This window comes from Amblyraja radiata, chromosome 28 (genome assembly GCF_010909765.2).
Source record: "Amblyraja radiata isolate CabotCenter1 chromosome 28, sAmbRad1.1.pri, whole genome shotgun sequence".
NCBI lineage: Eukaryota > Metazoa > Chordata > Chondrichthyes > Rajiformes > Rajidae > Amblyraja > Amblyraja radiata.
In genome coordinates, this window is record NC_045983.1 from 33,088,002 (window position 1) to 33,104,789 (window position 16,788).

The 16,788-nt window shown below is 44.0% G+C and overlaps 1 protein-coding gene across 1 annotated transcript in view; it reads right to left on the reverse strand.

The window, feature by feature from the left end:
* Nucleotides 1-2,986: 2,986 nt before the first annotated feature.
* The window catches only part of phf12 (PHD finger protein 12), a 42,429-nt gene continuing 28,627 nt past the window's right edge, over nucleotides 2,987-16,788 (reverse strand). Inside the window, exons 10-13 of the mRNA XM_033046254.1 lie at nucleotides 14,737-14,835; nucleotides 11,229-11,311; nucleotides 8,952-9,090; nucleotides 2,987-4,200 (exon numbers count right to left, since the gene is read on the reverse strand). Of these exons, the coding sequence (XP_032902145.1) occupies nucleotides 3,872-4,200; nucleotides 8,952-9,090; nucleotides 11,229-11,311; nucleotides 14,737-14,835 (650 nt within the window). The 3' untranslated portion in view covers nucleotides 2,987-3,871. The remainder of the gene's footprint in view (nucleotides 4,201-8,951; nucleotides 9,091-11,228; nucleotides 11,312-14,736; nucleotides 14,836-16,788) is intronic.

Consider the following 16,788-nt stretch of genomic DNA (forward strand, 5'->3'; position numbering starts at 1 on the left):
CTTTGCTCTTAGTACTAATTGGTCCTGTGCAAACTGGAATACTAACAAAATTCCTAACTATTCCATTTGAAATCCAAGGACCAAGAACGGCCATAGTCACACAGCCCAATTTGTTCCTGCTGACCAAGATGCTCCATCTGCAATAGTCTCACCTGCCTATGTTTGGCCCATACCCCTCTTATATAGACCCCTTTTTTCCTCTCGTTTACGGTACAAATGTATTTTAAATGTTGTTATAGTACCTGCTCAACTACCTCCTCTGGCAGCTCGTTGCATATTCCCACCACACTGTGTAATCAAAAATTGCCCCGCGGGTTCCTAATAAATCTTTCCCCTCACTTTAAACCCATGTCCTCTGGTTCTTGATTCCCCTACTACAGGTAAAAGATTTGGCATTCACCATCTCTTTCCACCTCATAATCTTATACATCTCTATAAGATCACCCCTCATCCTCCTGCACTCCAAGGAATAATGTCCTAGCCTGGCCAATCTCTCTCTGTGGCTCAGGCCCTCAGGACCTGGCAACATCCTCGTAAATTTCTGCTCTTTCCAGTTTACTGGCATTCTTCCTATAGCAATTATATCATTTCAATAGCATCTCAGTGTTAAACCCTTCCAGTGAATAATCGCTTTCAAGTTGTTTAAAATACCGGAGGAATATTCCCGATATTACCAATGTTCATGATGTTGGGGGAGTCCTTAAACTAGGGGCCACAGTTTAAGAATAAGGAGTAAGCCATTTAGAACGGAGACGAGGAAACACTTTTTCTCACAGAGAGTGGTGAGTCTGTGGAATTCTCTGCCTCAAGAGGGCGGTGGAGGCAGGTTCTCTGGATGCTTTCAAGAGAGAGCTAGATAGGGCTCTTAAAAATAGCAGAGTCAGGGGATATGGGGAGAAGGCAGGAACGGGGTACTGATTGGGGATGATCAGCCATGATCACATTGAATGGCGGTGCTGGCTCGAAGGGCCGAATGGCCTACTCCTGCACCTATTGTCTATAATATTGCTTTAAGACCTGTGATATTTACTTTCCATGATACTTATTTGAAACTGGGCACCTGTTTAGTAGAAAATAAAACGGCTAATGAGCAAAAGAACAATACAGCATAGGAACGGGCCCTTCAGTCCACCGTGTCTGTGCCGAACTTGATGCCAAGACCAACTATTATCTGCCTGCACATCAAGATCCCTTCAATCCCTGCCTTTCCATATATATCTCTTAGTTTCTGAAACACCACTATTGTACCTGCCTCCACTGTCAGCCCTGGCTGTGCGTTCCAGGCACCCATCATCCTCTGTAATAAAAACTTGCCCCTCTCACCTTAAAGCTATGCCCTCTTGTATTTTATATTTCCAACCTGGGGAAAAAAAGTTCTGCCATCCCTAAATATGCCTCTGATTTTATACACTTCCATCGTGTCCCTCCCCCACCGCAACCTCAGGCGTTTTGGAGAAACCAATCCAAGTCTGACCAACCTCTCCCTGTAGCTAATACATTCTAATCCTGGCTCGGCCCGAAACATCACCCATTCCTTTTCTCCAGATATGCTGCTTGACCCATTGAGTTACTCCAGGTTGTTGTGTCTATCTATTGCCCCAATGTTTCCACATGCTCCCTGTAATGGGGTGACTAGAACCACATGCAATACTCCAACTGCAGCCCAACCATGGTCTTGTGGAGCTGCATCTTGACTTCCTGACGATTGCACTCAATGCCCTGACCAATGAAGGCAACCATGCCTTACATGTCCTCTTTACCCGGGTTTGATCCTGACTACGGATGCTGTCTGTACAATTTGTACGTTCTCCCCGTGACCCCGTGTGTTTTCTCCGAGATCATCGGTTTCTTCCCACACTCCAAAGACATGCAGGTTTGTAGGTTAATTGGCTTAGTATGTGTAAATTATCCCAAGTGTGTGTAAGGAAGAGCTAATGTGCGGGGATCGCTGGTCGCCGAGGACTAGTTGGGCCGAAGTTCACTGTCTAAACTAAACTGAGTGCTAATGATTGAAAAGTTTGTTTACCTGTAGTCATGGCAGCAGCAATTCATCATTCCCCTCAGTTTCTCGAGGAGCTCAAGTAATGGCAATCAAGATGTAGACTGTAAATTATTAATAATTGCCGATCGTATGCTTGCGGTCTTCAGCTTTTCATTTTGTGGGCCTCAAATCAGCTTGCTGGCTATCATATTAATTGAAGCGTAAAATGAAGACACAAGAAACTGTAGATGTTTGAATCCTGAGCAAATGCAAGGGTCCCTCAGCGGGTCAGACAGCATCTGGGGGGAATGGACAGGCAACGTTTCTGGTCGGGACCCTTCTTGAGACAATTGAATACTAAGTTCCAGATGCTGGCACGAGGGCAGATCTAGATGTGGTCAATATTTTTTTTAATCCATGGCTTAGAATTGGTTTCAACAACTGGTACAGCTTTGTCAATCCATATCAAGAATGGAAATCTCGTTAAAATGGCTTCAATCTATATTTTGCTTCACTCTGGGACTTTCCCCCACAGTCTTAATGCCAACATAACCCGAAGCAGTCATGCAGTAACTAAGTACTTTTGCTGCCAAATGATATCAAGTGGCTCAAAAATTTCAGGATATTTTCCTCTCTGTTTACTATAGCTTTTAAACTTGCATGAAATCTGAACAATTATTGCAAAACAGAATCACAAAGGCCCACCAGTCGGGAACATCCACGGCCATTGAAATCCGATGACAAGACCTTCCTGTTTACTGAGAAATAAATAGAATCTGAAATAGTTAGAGCCCCCAAAGTCATTTTGAAAGTTCGTCGAGCCACAATCATGAAAATCAAACTATAACAACATCGATCGGAATGGAAAAGCAAAGACGTGACAAAGACAGGTACACCACTTACACAATTGAGGAAGAGGAATACGCTCATTTCACACCACCTATAAGACATGGAAGAAAATGGGTGATGAATGATCAGTGTTAAAATATTCAACTGCAACAAAAGTTTTTCTTTAAAAAAATCTGATGTATTTACAGTCATAATAGACAGGCAGAGACAGGAACTTGGAGTCAAATTTTTATATACAGAATACATGAAAGTGTCTGTTGTAAAATCTGAAACAATACATTAACTATTTACATTTGAACTACTGTGTGAAAAAGGACCTTAACAAGCTTACGACAAACTTTTACACTACAATACAACACAACGGCAACTGGTGCCATACCACAAGTTTTTAGCGTGTTAGACATTTAAAAACCACCTGCACCATTAAAGGAGCATTGACACAGACTCTACTTTTAACACTTCTCCTTCTCAGTCAAATAAAATACCATTGATATTTGAAAGATTTCTTTCCTCTTCAATCAGTTCACAGCAGCTACTCGTAGTGCAAAAGTAGCGGAAAAACACCTGGCTCATAGGGACTCCCAGATGCATTTAAATAAAACAATGATCAGAGTAGATAAACATATCCTTTTATGAAAACTTTGCACATATTTATAAAAACTATCGTCACTGGCACAAAATATAACAAGTCTTTGATTATTTGTACATGTTTAGGGATGCAGTCCGAATGTATCCTAGGCTTTTTCCAGTTCGTTCTACTGAGGGCTTTGCCATGACCTTTGAACAGGACCTCTGCTGCGTCTTCTCATTCAGTCAACATTTACAACTATGACAAGTTACATATTTAAAAGAGAAGTCATTATACAAATTCTATGTGCAACTGCTCACAAAATCTGAGCAAAAAAAAAGGTGGAGGGGGAGGAGGGGGAGGGCAAAAAAAAAAAATTTAAAAATGCTGAAGATACTTCATTCCATGCAATATAAAGACAGCTTCTTCGGTTCATGGTTCCCTGTTTAGTCCTATGTACACTTCAGAAACTCTCATGGAACAGAGTTGGATCGTAACACTGGGGCTTGATGAAGTTTCATCAAATGCTTCTGTTCTAGGTCAGCATCGTGCAAGAGGCCTTCCTCCTCTTTTGGCTGCCTCATTGCAAACTCCGTGATGCTGAAGACAAACTGGAGGCAGCCCAGCTTGATGTAGCTTCCGTGATGCAGCAGCGCCGTCCCTTCCCACCCTGCGCCACTGCCCCCGATTAAACTGGAGCTGCTGGCCTTGCAGCTGCACGCTTTACCCTGCGGTCCCTGGGCCTGGGAACTCATGACCGTCTCCTCCTGCTCCTCCTCTTCCTTTCTGCTCTTGCAATATTCTGCAACAAAAAACAAAACAAGAAATAATTATGGCGCAGGTCGACGGGAAACATTTGGAATGTTCTACACCCGCGAGAATGCCAAGGGGCGGCACGGTGACGCAGCAGCGGTCGAGTTGCTGCCTCACAGCGCCAGAGACACCGGTTCGATCCTGACCACGGGTGCTATCTGTACGGAGTTTGTACGTTCTCCCTGTGGATTTTCTCTTGGGGCACTGGTTTCCTTCCACAGTCCAAAGATGTACATGTTTGTAGGTCAATTGGCTTGATATAAATGTAAATTGTCCCTAATGTGTAGGGTTGTGTTAGTGCCCTGTTTCCGCGCTGTGTCTCTGAACCAAACTAAAAAAAATTGCACTTCAAAGATAGACACAAAGTGCTGGAGTAACGCAGCGGGTCAGGGCAGTATCTCTGGAGGAAAAGGATGGGTGACGTTTCAGTTTGGGACACTGCGTCAGACTCTGAAGAAGGGTCCCGACGCGAAACGTCAACCACTCTTTTTCTCCAGAGATGCTGCCTAACCCGCTGAGCTACTCCAGCACTTTGTGTCTATCTTTGGTATAAACCAGCATCTGCAATTCTTTGTTCCTACTTTCAAAATCAGCTTTAATCTATTAGAAAATCTGAAGGCAACAGATATCCATTTAGATTTTAATCCATTAGAATATCTGAAGGCTCCCTATGACTGTGTGGGTTTCCTCCGGTTTCCTCTCACATCCCCAAAACTAGTAGGTTAATTGGCCTCCGTAAATTGCTTCTAATGCGTAGGGAGTAGTTGAGGAGATGTGCAGGACAAGTTTAGTTTCCACAGAGCGGTGGGTGCCTGGAACGAGCTGTCACGGGTGGCAGTGGAGGCACATACGGATTGATTTGCAAGGGATTGAGGGATATGGATCACCTGTCGGCAGAGGAGATTAACTTAGCATCATGTTCAACACGGACATCGTGGTCTGAGGGGCCTGTTCTTGTGCTGTTCTGTGTCCTCCAAGTCAAGTCAGTGGCGTCAATTCTGAAAACCTGATATTGTCCAGTGAAATTATTTGCACATTTACACATGGGGCGGCACAGTGGCGCAGCGGTAAAGTTGCTGCCGCACAGCACCGGAGACCCGGGTTCCATCCTGACTACGGGTGCCGTCTGTACGGAGTTTGTACGTCCTCCCTGTGACCTGCGTGAGGTTTCTCCGGGTGCTCCAATTTCATCCTACACTCCAAAGACGTAGGAGGTTTGTAGGTTAATATAAGCTTGGTGTAAATGTAAATTGTCTCGAGTATGTGTAGGATAGAGTTAGCGTTCGGGGATCGCTGGTCTGCGCAGATTCAGTTGACCGAAGGGTATGTTTCTGCGCTTTATCTCTAAACTAAACTAAATCTAAGTGCTTCAGTTAAGGAGATGCTGGCAATTTGAAGAGTGAGCCATCCCCTTGTGTCTCCCCTGCAGCTACAGTTTTCTCGAGTGGAAAAGCACAGTGGGAGAAGTCAGTCACCCTGCTGGAGATTCCTTCTGTCTTTGCTATTATTTCTTTCAATCAGGACTCCAGCTGAACAGATATGGGCCACTCTCCAGCTTAACAGTTTGAACCCAAGGCCTACTGGCACAAGTGAGACTTTGCAATGTAATTAAGCTTCTTAAAGGTCTGAAGAAGGGTCTCGACCTGAAATGTCACCCATTCCTTCTCTCCAGAGATGCTGCCTGTCCCGCTGAGTTACTTCACCATTTTGGGTCTATCTTCAGTGTAAAGCAGCATCTGCAGCTCCTCCCTACATAATTAAGCTTCTGTTCCCTGAAGCACAGCAGAATACTTCCTAGTCACAATTAAAGGGCTGTCAGGCAATTAAAAACGTTATTCGCGAGTCAATCAGTGTTTCAAATTATGTGAGCTTAATCAAGAGGACGTCTCACCCTGGTCACACCCTCTTCCCCCATCTCCCATCAGGCAAGAGGTACAGAAGTGTGAAAATGCACACTTGCAGATTCAAGCAGTTTCTTCCCAGCTATTATCAGTCACCCTATTAACAACTAGAGAGCGGTCCTGGGAAGTACCATCTACCTCATTGGAGACCCTCAGACTATCTTTATTCAGACTTTCCTGGACTTTATCTTGCACTGAACGTTATTCCCTTTATCATGTATCTGTATACAGTGGACGGCTCGATTGCAAAAAATGTTTTGTCTTTCTGGTACACGTGACAATAGCCTAAACTGAACTAAACTGTGGTAAACTGAGAGAATACCAATAATTTTGATTGGCCCACAAAAAGAAATGTACTGCCCAATAGTCCTTAAGGATAAAAGTTAAAAATTCCCAGTGTGTTCAAATCCATGAATTTATACCAAGCATTCATGTTGGTGAGTCTGCATTTAGAATATTGTGTTCAGTTCTGGGAACCATGTTATAGGGAAGATATTGTCAAGTTTGAAAGGGTTCAGAAAAGATTTACGAGGATGTTGCCAGGTCTAGAGGGTGTGAGCTTTTGGTAGAGGTTGAGTAGGCTGGGTCTCTCTCTATTCCATGGAGCGCAGGAGGATGAGGGTAGATCTTATAGAGATGTACAAAATCATGAGAGGAATAGATCAAGTAGATGCTCAGAATCTTTTACCCAGAGTAGGGGAATCGAGGACCAGAGGACATAGGTTCAAGGTGAAGGGGAAATTATTTAATAGGAATCCGAGAGGTAACTTTTTCACACAAAGGGTGGTGGGTGTATGGAACAAGCTGCCAGAGGAGGTAGTTGAGGCTGGGACTATCCCATAGTTTATGAAACAGTTGGACAGGTACATGGCTAGGACAGGTTTGGAGGGTTATGGACCAAGCGCAGGCAAGTGGGACTAAGGTAGCTGGGATATTGTTGGCCTGTGTGGGAGAGTTGGGACGAAGGGCCTGTATCACTCTATGACTCTGTATCCTCCTCTTGAAACCCATCCCACCTCAGAGTCCACACCAACCATCCATTTCTCCCACTGACCCATGTTACCCACCCCATATTTCCAACGTCCTCTCACTCCTTTACTAACTTGCAGCAACTTATAATGGCCTTCAAAAATCACGTCTTTTTGGAATGTGTGAGAAACTTGGCGCAGCGGTAGAGTTGCTGCCTCTAAGCGCCAGAGAACTGGGTTCAAACCTGACCTGCGTGGGTTTTCTCAGGGTGCTCCGGCTTCTTCCCACATACCAAAGACATACAGGTCTGTAGGTTAATTGGCTTCGGTAAAAATTGTAAATTGTCCCTGATGTGTGTAGGATAGTGCTAGTGTACGGGGTGATCACTGGTCGGTGCGGATTCAGCCGGCTGCAGAGACTGTTTCTGCGCTGTATCTCTAAACTAAAACTGGAGCACTCTGAGGAAACCCAATCACAGGGAGAGCATGCAAACTCCACGCAGACAGCACCCGAGGTCAGGATTGAACCTGTGTCAGTGGAGTTCTGAGGCACCAGCTCCACCACTTTGCTCTGACATGTTTCAGATCTCAACATTCCCCCAATTCTACCTCCATGCACACCTCTGATTGTATCTAATCCATCACTGACAAATGTCTGGACCATGATCAGATAGCTTGTTACACATTTTCCATGTGAAATATTGTAATGGGAGAGGTGTGGGTGGAGGAAGATGGGGGGGGAAGGAGGCTGTGATAAGTAAAAGAGTTGGCGAGAAAGAGTGGGAGGGACACCATTTGTCTGTCTCTCTCTCCTTACAACCCTAATGCCTCATCTTTCCTCTCTTTCCCTCCTTCCCTTTCCCCCGAGTATCACCAGACCGGTCATTTCTACGGTTCGGTGGCGGTGGAGAAAAGTCGATGGAATGTGGGAGAACGGAGAACTGGTCACAGGGGAAATTAGTTTCTGTTTAAGAGATGCAGCATGGAAACAGGCTCTTTGACCCACCAAATTGGTGCAATCAAAGCGCAAATTGGAGGAACAGCACCTCATATTTTGCTTGGGTGGTTTGCCCCAGCGGTATGAACATTGACTTCTCCAACTTCAGATAGCCCTTGCTTTCTCTCTCCATCCCCTCTCCCTTCCCAGTTCTCCCACTAGTCTTACTGTCCCCGCCTACATTCTATCTTTGTCCCACCCCCTCCCCTGACATCAGTCTTAAGGAGAGTCTCGACCCGAAACGTCACCCATTCCTCTCTCCAAAATGCTGCAGTAACTCAGCGGGTGAGGCAGCTGATGCTGCCTCACCCGCTGAGTTACTCCACCATTTTGTGTCTACCTTCTTTGACCCACCAAGTCTATTTGGCCCATCGATCCCCCGTTCACACTAGTTCTATGCTATCCCACTTTCTCATCCACTCCTTATATATCGGGGCCAATTTACAGAGGCCAATTTGGGATCTTGGAGGAAATCCGCGGACCCGGAAGAAACTCCACACGGACAGCACCGGAGACCGGCGGCTGTCACTCTACTCAACAACGTACCTCGGTGACTGCCAATCACCCCCCCACCCCCCGGACACTTATTATCACTTATTATTATTTATTCAAATCATTTGCTATGTCGCTCTTCCAGGGAGATGCTAAATGCATTTCGTTGTCTCTGTACTGTACACTGACAATGACAATTAAAATTGAATCTGATCTGAATCGGAATCTGACAAGTATCGAACCCGGGTCTCTGGCGCTGTGAGGCAGCAACTCTACCAGCTGCGCTGCGCTGAATTATTTTATATCATGACAAAAGTACAGAACAAGTAGTGAGAATTACTCATCAACCTAACTTTGGGAAATGTGAAAAGTAAATGCTTACTTATTACACTTTGAACTTTGGCAACAATACTGCTTGGTGGAGTGGGTGTAGTTTTCTCAGAGAAGTCACATGAATAGAGCACGTTGTCAACAGTCGTCCCATGTTCACTGTAGTTCAGCAATTCATAGTGTTTTGTGTTCTAAAATCAGATAATGTACCACAATTTTAAATCGTCAGCAAGTCGTCCCAAACTTTTAAACATTGTGTTAATAGCAATTGTTGACAAACAAAAAAATAAGTGTTCAATAGTTCTGGAGCAGTCACCCGTGGATTTTTATGGGTTAATCTACACCCAAAACTATTGATCAGGCAGACCCCCCCCCCCCCCCAAAAAAAAAATCAAACAACAATTTCACACGTCAGCTAAAATGCAACAACAGGAGAAGCCACTGATGATGGTTCAGTAAATTTTTCTCCCCCTTACTCCAAGTTTCTTCTAACCATACGGCATGGAAACAGGCCCTTTGGCCCAGTTAGTCTGCGCTGAGCAGACGCCCATTTACACTGTCGTCGGCAATTTTGAAAATGATAAGGAAGGCGAGTAGTTTATAATCTGTTTAACCCAAGACTTTACATACAGGGGACGCATGATGGGAAAATGGCCAACATTGGGAACCTAAGGATGTAGTGAGGCAATAAATAGATTTATCGTGGGGTTTAGGCTTCACAGCACAGCTAGTTTAGTTGAAATAAACATTACAAGTTGGCAACTAAGTTGAGGGTAATAAAACTGCTCAGGAAATAAAAGAAGGGTCTCGTGCCGAAACATCACCCATTCCCTTCTCTCCAGAGATGCTGCCTGTCCCGCTGAGTTACTCCAGCATTTTGTGTCTACCCAGGAAATAATATCTTTGGTTGTGCCCATTTATTAGATATATGGGAGAGGGGTTTTTGAAATAACAGGAAACACTAGGTTAAAGTTACCTCTGGGGAAAGACAAAGACGAAAGGTTACAGAGACATTGATCAATGATGAATTCTTTCAGAAATGTAGAATCCACATGTAACCATTGTGCTGAGATGAATATGAACAGGTGTGTGTGCTGTGAATCTTTGAAACAATTTGGGTGTTCTCAGAGTGTTTCCCAATGTGTACTGTTAAGGCTGATTTGTTTGAGAAACCCACCACTGATCTACAAGATGTTTTTAATTTAGCGTCTGTTCTTATCTGAGCTGAGCCCCTAGTAAGGCAGATTCAGGGTACAGGTGTAACATGTAAAATTCCCTTCTACATAATCTCTCCACTAATCCCATTTCTTTCAAAGTCATTCTACTTATATCTAAACAAAATCAATGCTACCTTGTGCAATTCCACTGCCATGGATATGAAGTCATCTCAGCGGCTGAAGACAACCTACCCACGATACATGTACAAGTGCAAGACCCTCACTGTCATTCTCCTTTGACATTTTTCTCTGGTAATTAATTGGCTTGACGTCAGAAATATATACATTTCATACCCCAATACATTCATGAGGCATAGGAGAAGAATTAGACCGTTCGGCCCTTTGCCTCTACTCAGTCCTACAATCATGGCTGATCTAACTCTCCCCATCAACCCCATTCTCCTGCCTTCTCCCTACAACCCTTGACACCCTTACCATTCAAGATTTTTTATCGTAAACATTCTAGCTTCTCCCTTTTATGATTTTAGAATGCACACCAACTATGTCCCTTGTTTCAGAATGCTCAGAGGGGCTTTGCCCACGATTTCTCATCTAACACAAATCTACAATTTTTTAATCATAAATAGGTTAAATGGCAGAGTTATTAAATTTTATTATAGTTATTATATTTCAAAGTGAAGAAACTACAGCAAATATGTAAAATGATCTGCATTTAGATTAAGTCATCGGTACTGAAAATGGAACAATTAAACTATTGTTTGCAATAAAAACATTTTTTTTGTTTATGGTTAGGAAACATTTAGAGGGACAAGGGATCAAACCGGGTAAATGGGACGCGCTTAGATAGGACTTTCTAGCTTTCCAAGTCTCAGTAAAGAGGACGGTAAAAGTGAAGATAGACACAAAATGCTGGAGTAACTCAGCGGGACAGACAGCATCTCTCGATTGAAGGAATGGGTGATGTTTCTGGCCAAAACCCTTCATCAGACCCGAAACGACACCCATTCCTTCTATCCAGAGATGCTGCCTGACCCGCTGAATTACTCCAGCATTTTGTGTCTATTTCCAGTGTAAACCTGCACCTGCAGTTCCCTCCCACATGCACTGTAAAGTGAAGTATTTTGCTTTCAAGGAGAGGATTGGAACCTTACCTCATCATAGAATATGCAGGCATGTTTGCCTGAAACATAATTACAATAACCATAATTTGTAAGGCACACATCCATGTCGGCACCTGAACAGAAACAAGAAAGCAAATTTCAGTTCCAATAGTCTGTCTGCATTTTCCCGCCTGCCCTCGAAATATTAAGGAACGCGCATTCCCAGGAATAAGCTTGATCCATTCAAAGAACGCAATGTACTATGTCGGTACATCGGAAAACAAAAATCATAAAAATCAGTACACCATAAAATCAATGATATACAAGCAGCTCGCAGCGTACATCACAAATACATGAGGCAGAAAATACAACTGGAGAGCAACAAAGAGAGCAAAGGTGAGAAATATAACCATGGAATGATGTAACAGAGACTGAGAGCAAGACAGTTGTAGACCAGTTAGTTAGTGTGAGGGTTGCATAGAGAAGTATGGAATGGAATGTTGCGGCTCTACAAGGCGCTGGTCAGGCCGCATTTGGAATATTGTGAGCAATTTTGGGCACCATGTCTGAGGAAGGATGTGCTGGCTCCGGAGAGGGTCCAGAGGAGGTTTATAAGAATGATCCCAGGAATGAGTAAGTTAACTTGTGTTGGGCGATTGTCGGCACTGGGCCTGTACTCACTGGAGTTTAGAAGAATGAGGGGGGACCTCATTGAAGCATACAGAATAGTGAAAGACTTGGATAGAGTGGATGTGGAGAGGATGTTTCCACTAGTGGGAGAGTCTAGGACTAGAGGTCATAGCCTTAGAATTGAAGGACATTCTTTTAGGAAGGAGATGAAGAGAAATTTCTTTAGTCAGAGGGTGGTGAATCTGTGGAATTCTTTGCCTAATTCTACTCCTATCACATGACCTTAAGTAGGGTAGAGAGAGAGAAAATTTGAGATGGTTGCAGACAGGGAGACTGAGAAAGTGAGAGCACCGCACATAATAATATGAAAAGCCAAGAAAATGGGTGGCATGGTAGTAGAACTACTGCCTTACAGAACCAGAGACCTGGGTTCAATCCTATGGGTGCTTGCCTGTACAGCGTTTGCACGTGATCTGCGTGCGATTTCTCAGAGATCGTCGATTTTCTCCCACACTCCAAAGACGTACAGGTTTGTAGGTTAAATGGCTTGGTGTAAATGTAAAATTTTCCCCAATGTGTGTCGGGTAGTGTTAATATGCGGGGATCGCAGGTCAGTGCGGACTTGGTGGGCCGAAGGGCCTGTTTCCGTGCTGTATCACTCAACTACATTAAAAGACGAAGGCAGCTACAGGCAAGACTTAGTGCGCCACGGGTCAGACGGAAAAAGATCAGAAATGAGAAAGGAATGTACAAATACGTAACAGGGAGAGTGCGCAAGCAGAAAGACAGAAAGAGAGCGCTCAAATCAGAAAGGGAGTATGTTACGTTTATTTTATATGCTACAGGAAATCAACTCCTCAGTTGCATGCATGCCAGATGTGCTTCAAGAGTCACGAGTGCTTAATTGTCCTATATGCCAACAATGGAACAATTAAAATCTTACTTGCAGCAGCTGAGCAGGCCCGTAATCACAGTACACACAGCTAAACATAATCATTTATTAAATTCTAAGGTAGACAAAAATGCTGGAGGAACTCGGCGGGTGAGGCGGCATCTATGGAGAGAAGGAATAGGTGACTTTTCGGGTCTCGACCCGAAACGTCACCTATTCCTTCTCTCCATAGATGCCGCCTCACCCGCCGAGTTCCTCCAGCATTTTTGTCTACCTTCGATTTTTCCAGCATCTGCAGTTCTTTCTTAAACATTTATTAAATTCTACTAATTTGTTTGGGTGAATTTGGTAAACCAGTCTAACTACATCTGCTCAAACTAAATGACCGGAAACGCAAGCTGATCTGACAGATTCGTTTCTCCAGCCACCTATCTGTTCAATATCAGTCGAATAACATCAGGTGAAGCTGTGCTTTGTTTCTGGCTTTTTCGGAAAGAATATACTATTTATGGGTTCTGCTTTGAATGCCTAATAAACCAGTTTGGTTGTAACTAATAAATCACAAAATATTCAGTTTCGTTTCCTAGAAGAGGGCCCTTCGGCCCACCAAGTCCGTGCTAACTATCGATTATCTGTTCACACTAGTTACAATAAGATACGATAAAACTTTATTCATCCCCCGAGGGAAATTGGTCTGTCGACAGTCACAACACACAAGGTACACAAAAACTTGAAATTAAAAGTGAAAACAAAAATAAAAAGACAAGTGAATGTTGACTGGCTGCCGTGTGCACAGTGCGTTCACTGGAACTAATGAACAAGCAAACTTATTCGCTGGGCAGAGGACTCTAAACTAGAGTGCCCCCCCCCCCCATCCCCCATGTTGGGTACCCATTTTTCGTCACGGCGGTTCCCCTACGCCGGGACCCCATCGTCTTCCCCTCCCCTCTCACGCTCACCGACCGCGAGGCCCCACCATTCTATGTCATCCCACTTTCTCACCCATTCCCTACCGATAAGGGGCAATTTACAGAGGACACTTAACCTATAAACCCACACGTCCTTGGGATGTGGGAGGAAACTGGAGCACCCAGAGGAAACCCACGCAGTCAGGCGGAGAACGTACAAACTCCACACAGACAGCACCCGAGGCCAGGATCGAACCCATTGTGAGACGGCAGCAGCATACCAGCTGTACCGCCCTTCAACTTGACACATAGTCATCTGAATATGACATATTTATCTTTCAAACATTCATCTTTCCAAGTTAAATCAGAATTAAGGTAGGACGGCACAACAGTAGAGTTGCTGCCTAACTGCACCAGAGACCTGGGTTTGATTCTGACTACGGTTGCTGTCTGTACGAAGTTACTACGTTCTTCCTGTGAATGCGTGGGTTTTGTCCGGGTGCGTGGGTTTCCTCCCAGACTCCAAAGACGTAGAGGTTTGTGGGTTAATTGGCTTTGGTAACAATTGTAAACTGTCCCCAGTGTGTGTAGGATAGTGCTAGTGTATCGGGATGGCTGGTCGCGGCGGACATGGTGGGCCAAAGGGCCAGTGTCCGCGCTGCATTTCTAAACTAAAATCAGCTTTGGAGGGAGGGATGGGGTAGCCACAATTAAGCTTTAAAAAAATATAAATTAAAAGAGATTTATAGATATCAAACAATTTTTCAAACAAAAAGATAAGACACAAAATGCTGGAGTAACTCAGCGGGTCAGGTAGCATCTCTGAAGAAAATGGATGGGTCACGTTTCGGGTGGGGACCCTTCCTCAGATTCCAGTCTGAAGAAGGGACGTGACTCGAAAGGTCACCCATCCCTTCTCTCCAGATATGCTGCCCGACCCGCTGAGTTACTCCAGCACTTTGCGTCTATCTTCGGTATGTACCAGCATCAGCAGGTCCTCTCTATACAATTTCTGAAACCATGCTGGTAAACAGGAGAAATCAGCACAGAAAAAGATGCACTGTAAGTATCAACCACTTGCACATCATATCACGTTCAGTTCGCTATTTAACGGATGGGTTTTGCTCACCTGTTCCTATATAAAGTGTTCGGTAGCACATACTAACAGCTTGACCTTTACCCGTTAGGGGATAAAACACAGCTCGTGCCTGAACTTCTTTCACTGGAACTATAAAGTTAAAAAAAACTTAAGGTTAAAAGCTGCAGCGTTGGTTTGGAGTTGAACAGGAAACACTCAATTCAAAATATAATTGAAATTTAAGTGAACAAGTTAATAATTTCAATATATAGTGACTGACAAATCATAGACAATAGACAATAGGTGCAGGAGTAGGCCATTCGACCCTTCGAGCCAGCATCGCCATTCAATGTGATCATGGCTGATCATCCCCAATCAGTACCCCGTTCCTGCCTTCTCCCCATATCCCGACTCCACTATTTTTAAGCGCCCTATCTAGCTCTTTCTTGAAAGCATCCAGAGAATTGTCAGGGGTGCTGAGGAAGAGGATTTCTTGGAATGTATGCGGGATAGTTATCTAAATCAACATGTAGAGGAACCAACGAGAGAGTTGGCTATTTTAGACTGGGTATTGAGTAATGAGGAAGGGTTAGTTAGCAGTCTTGTTGTACGTGCCCCCTTGGGCAAGAGTGACCATAATATGGTTGAGTTCTTCATTAGGATGGAGAGTGACATTGTTAATTCAGAAACAATGGTTCTGAACTTAAAGAAAGGTAACTTTGAGGGTATGAGACGTGAATTGGCCAAGATTGACTGGCAATTAATTCTAAAAGGGTTGACGGTGGATATGCAATGGAAGTCATTTAAAGACTGCATGGATGAACTACAAAAATTGTTCATCCTAGTTTGGCAAAAGAATAAATCAGGGAAGGTAGTGCATCCGTGGATAACAAGAGAAATCAGGGATAGTATCAAAGCGAAGGATGATGCGTACAAATTAGCCAGAAAAAGCAGCATACCGGAGGACTGGGAGAAATTCAGAGACCAGCAGAGGAGGACAAAGGGCTTAATTAGGAAAGGAAAAATAGATTATGAAAGAAAACTGGCAGGGAACATAAAAACTGACTGCAAAAGTTTTTATAGATATGTGAAAAGAAAGAGATTAGTTAAAACAAATGTAGGTCCCTTGCAGTCAGAAACAGGTGAGTTGATCATGGGGAACAAGGATATGGCGGACCAATTGAATAACTACTTTGGTTCCGTCTTCACTAAGGAAGACATAAATAATCTGCCGGAAATAGCAGGGGACCGCGGGTCAAAGGAGTTGGAGGAATTGAGTGAAATCCAGGTTAGCCGGGAAGTGGTGTTGGGTAAATTGAATGGATTAAAAGCCGATAAATCCCCAGGGCCAGATAGGCTGCATCCCAGAGTACTTAAGGAAGTAGCTCCAGAAATAGTGGATGCATTAGTAATAATCTTTCAAAACTCTTTAGATTCTGGAGTAGTTCCTGAGGATTGGCGGGTAGCAAACGTAACCCCACTTTTTAAGAAGGGAGGGAGAGAGAAAACGGGGAATTACAGACCAGTTAGTCTGACATCGGTAGTGGGGAAACTGCTAGAGTCAGTTATTAAAGATGGGATAGCAGCACATTTGGAAAGTGGTGAAATCATTGGACAAAGTCAGCATGGATTTACAAAAGGTAAATCATGTCTGACGAATCTTATAGAATTTTTCGAGGATGTAACTAGTAGCGTGGATAGGGGAGAACCAGTGGGTGTGGTGTATCTGGGCTTCCAGAAGGCTTTCGACAAGGTCCCACATAAGAGATTAGTATACAAACTTAAAGCACACGGCATTGGGGGTTCAGTATTGATGTGGATAGAGAACTGGCTGACAAACAGGAAGCAAAGAGTAGGAGTAAACGGGTCCTTTTCACAATGGCAGGCAGTGACTAGTGGGGTACCGCAAGGCTCAGTGCTGGGACCCCAGCTATTTACAATATATATTAATGATCTGGATGAGGGAATTGAAGGCAATATCTCCAAGTTTGCGGATGACACTAAGCTGGGGGGCAGTGTTAGCTGTGAGGAGGATGCTAGGAGACTGCAAGGTGACTTGGATAGGCTGGGTGAGTGGGCAAATGTTTGGCAGATGCAGTATAA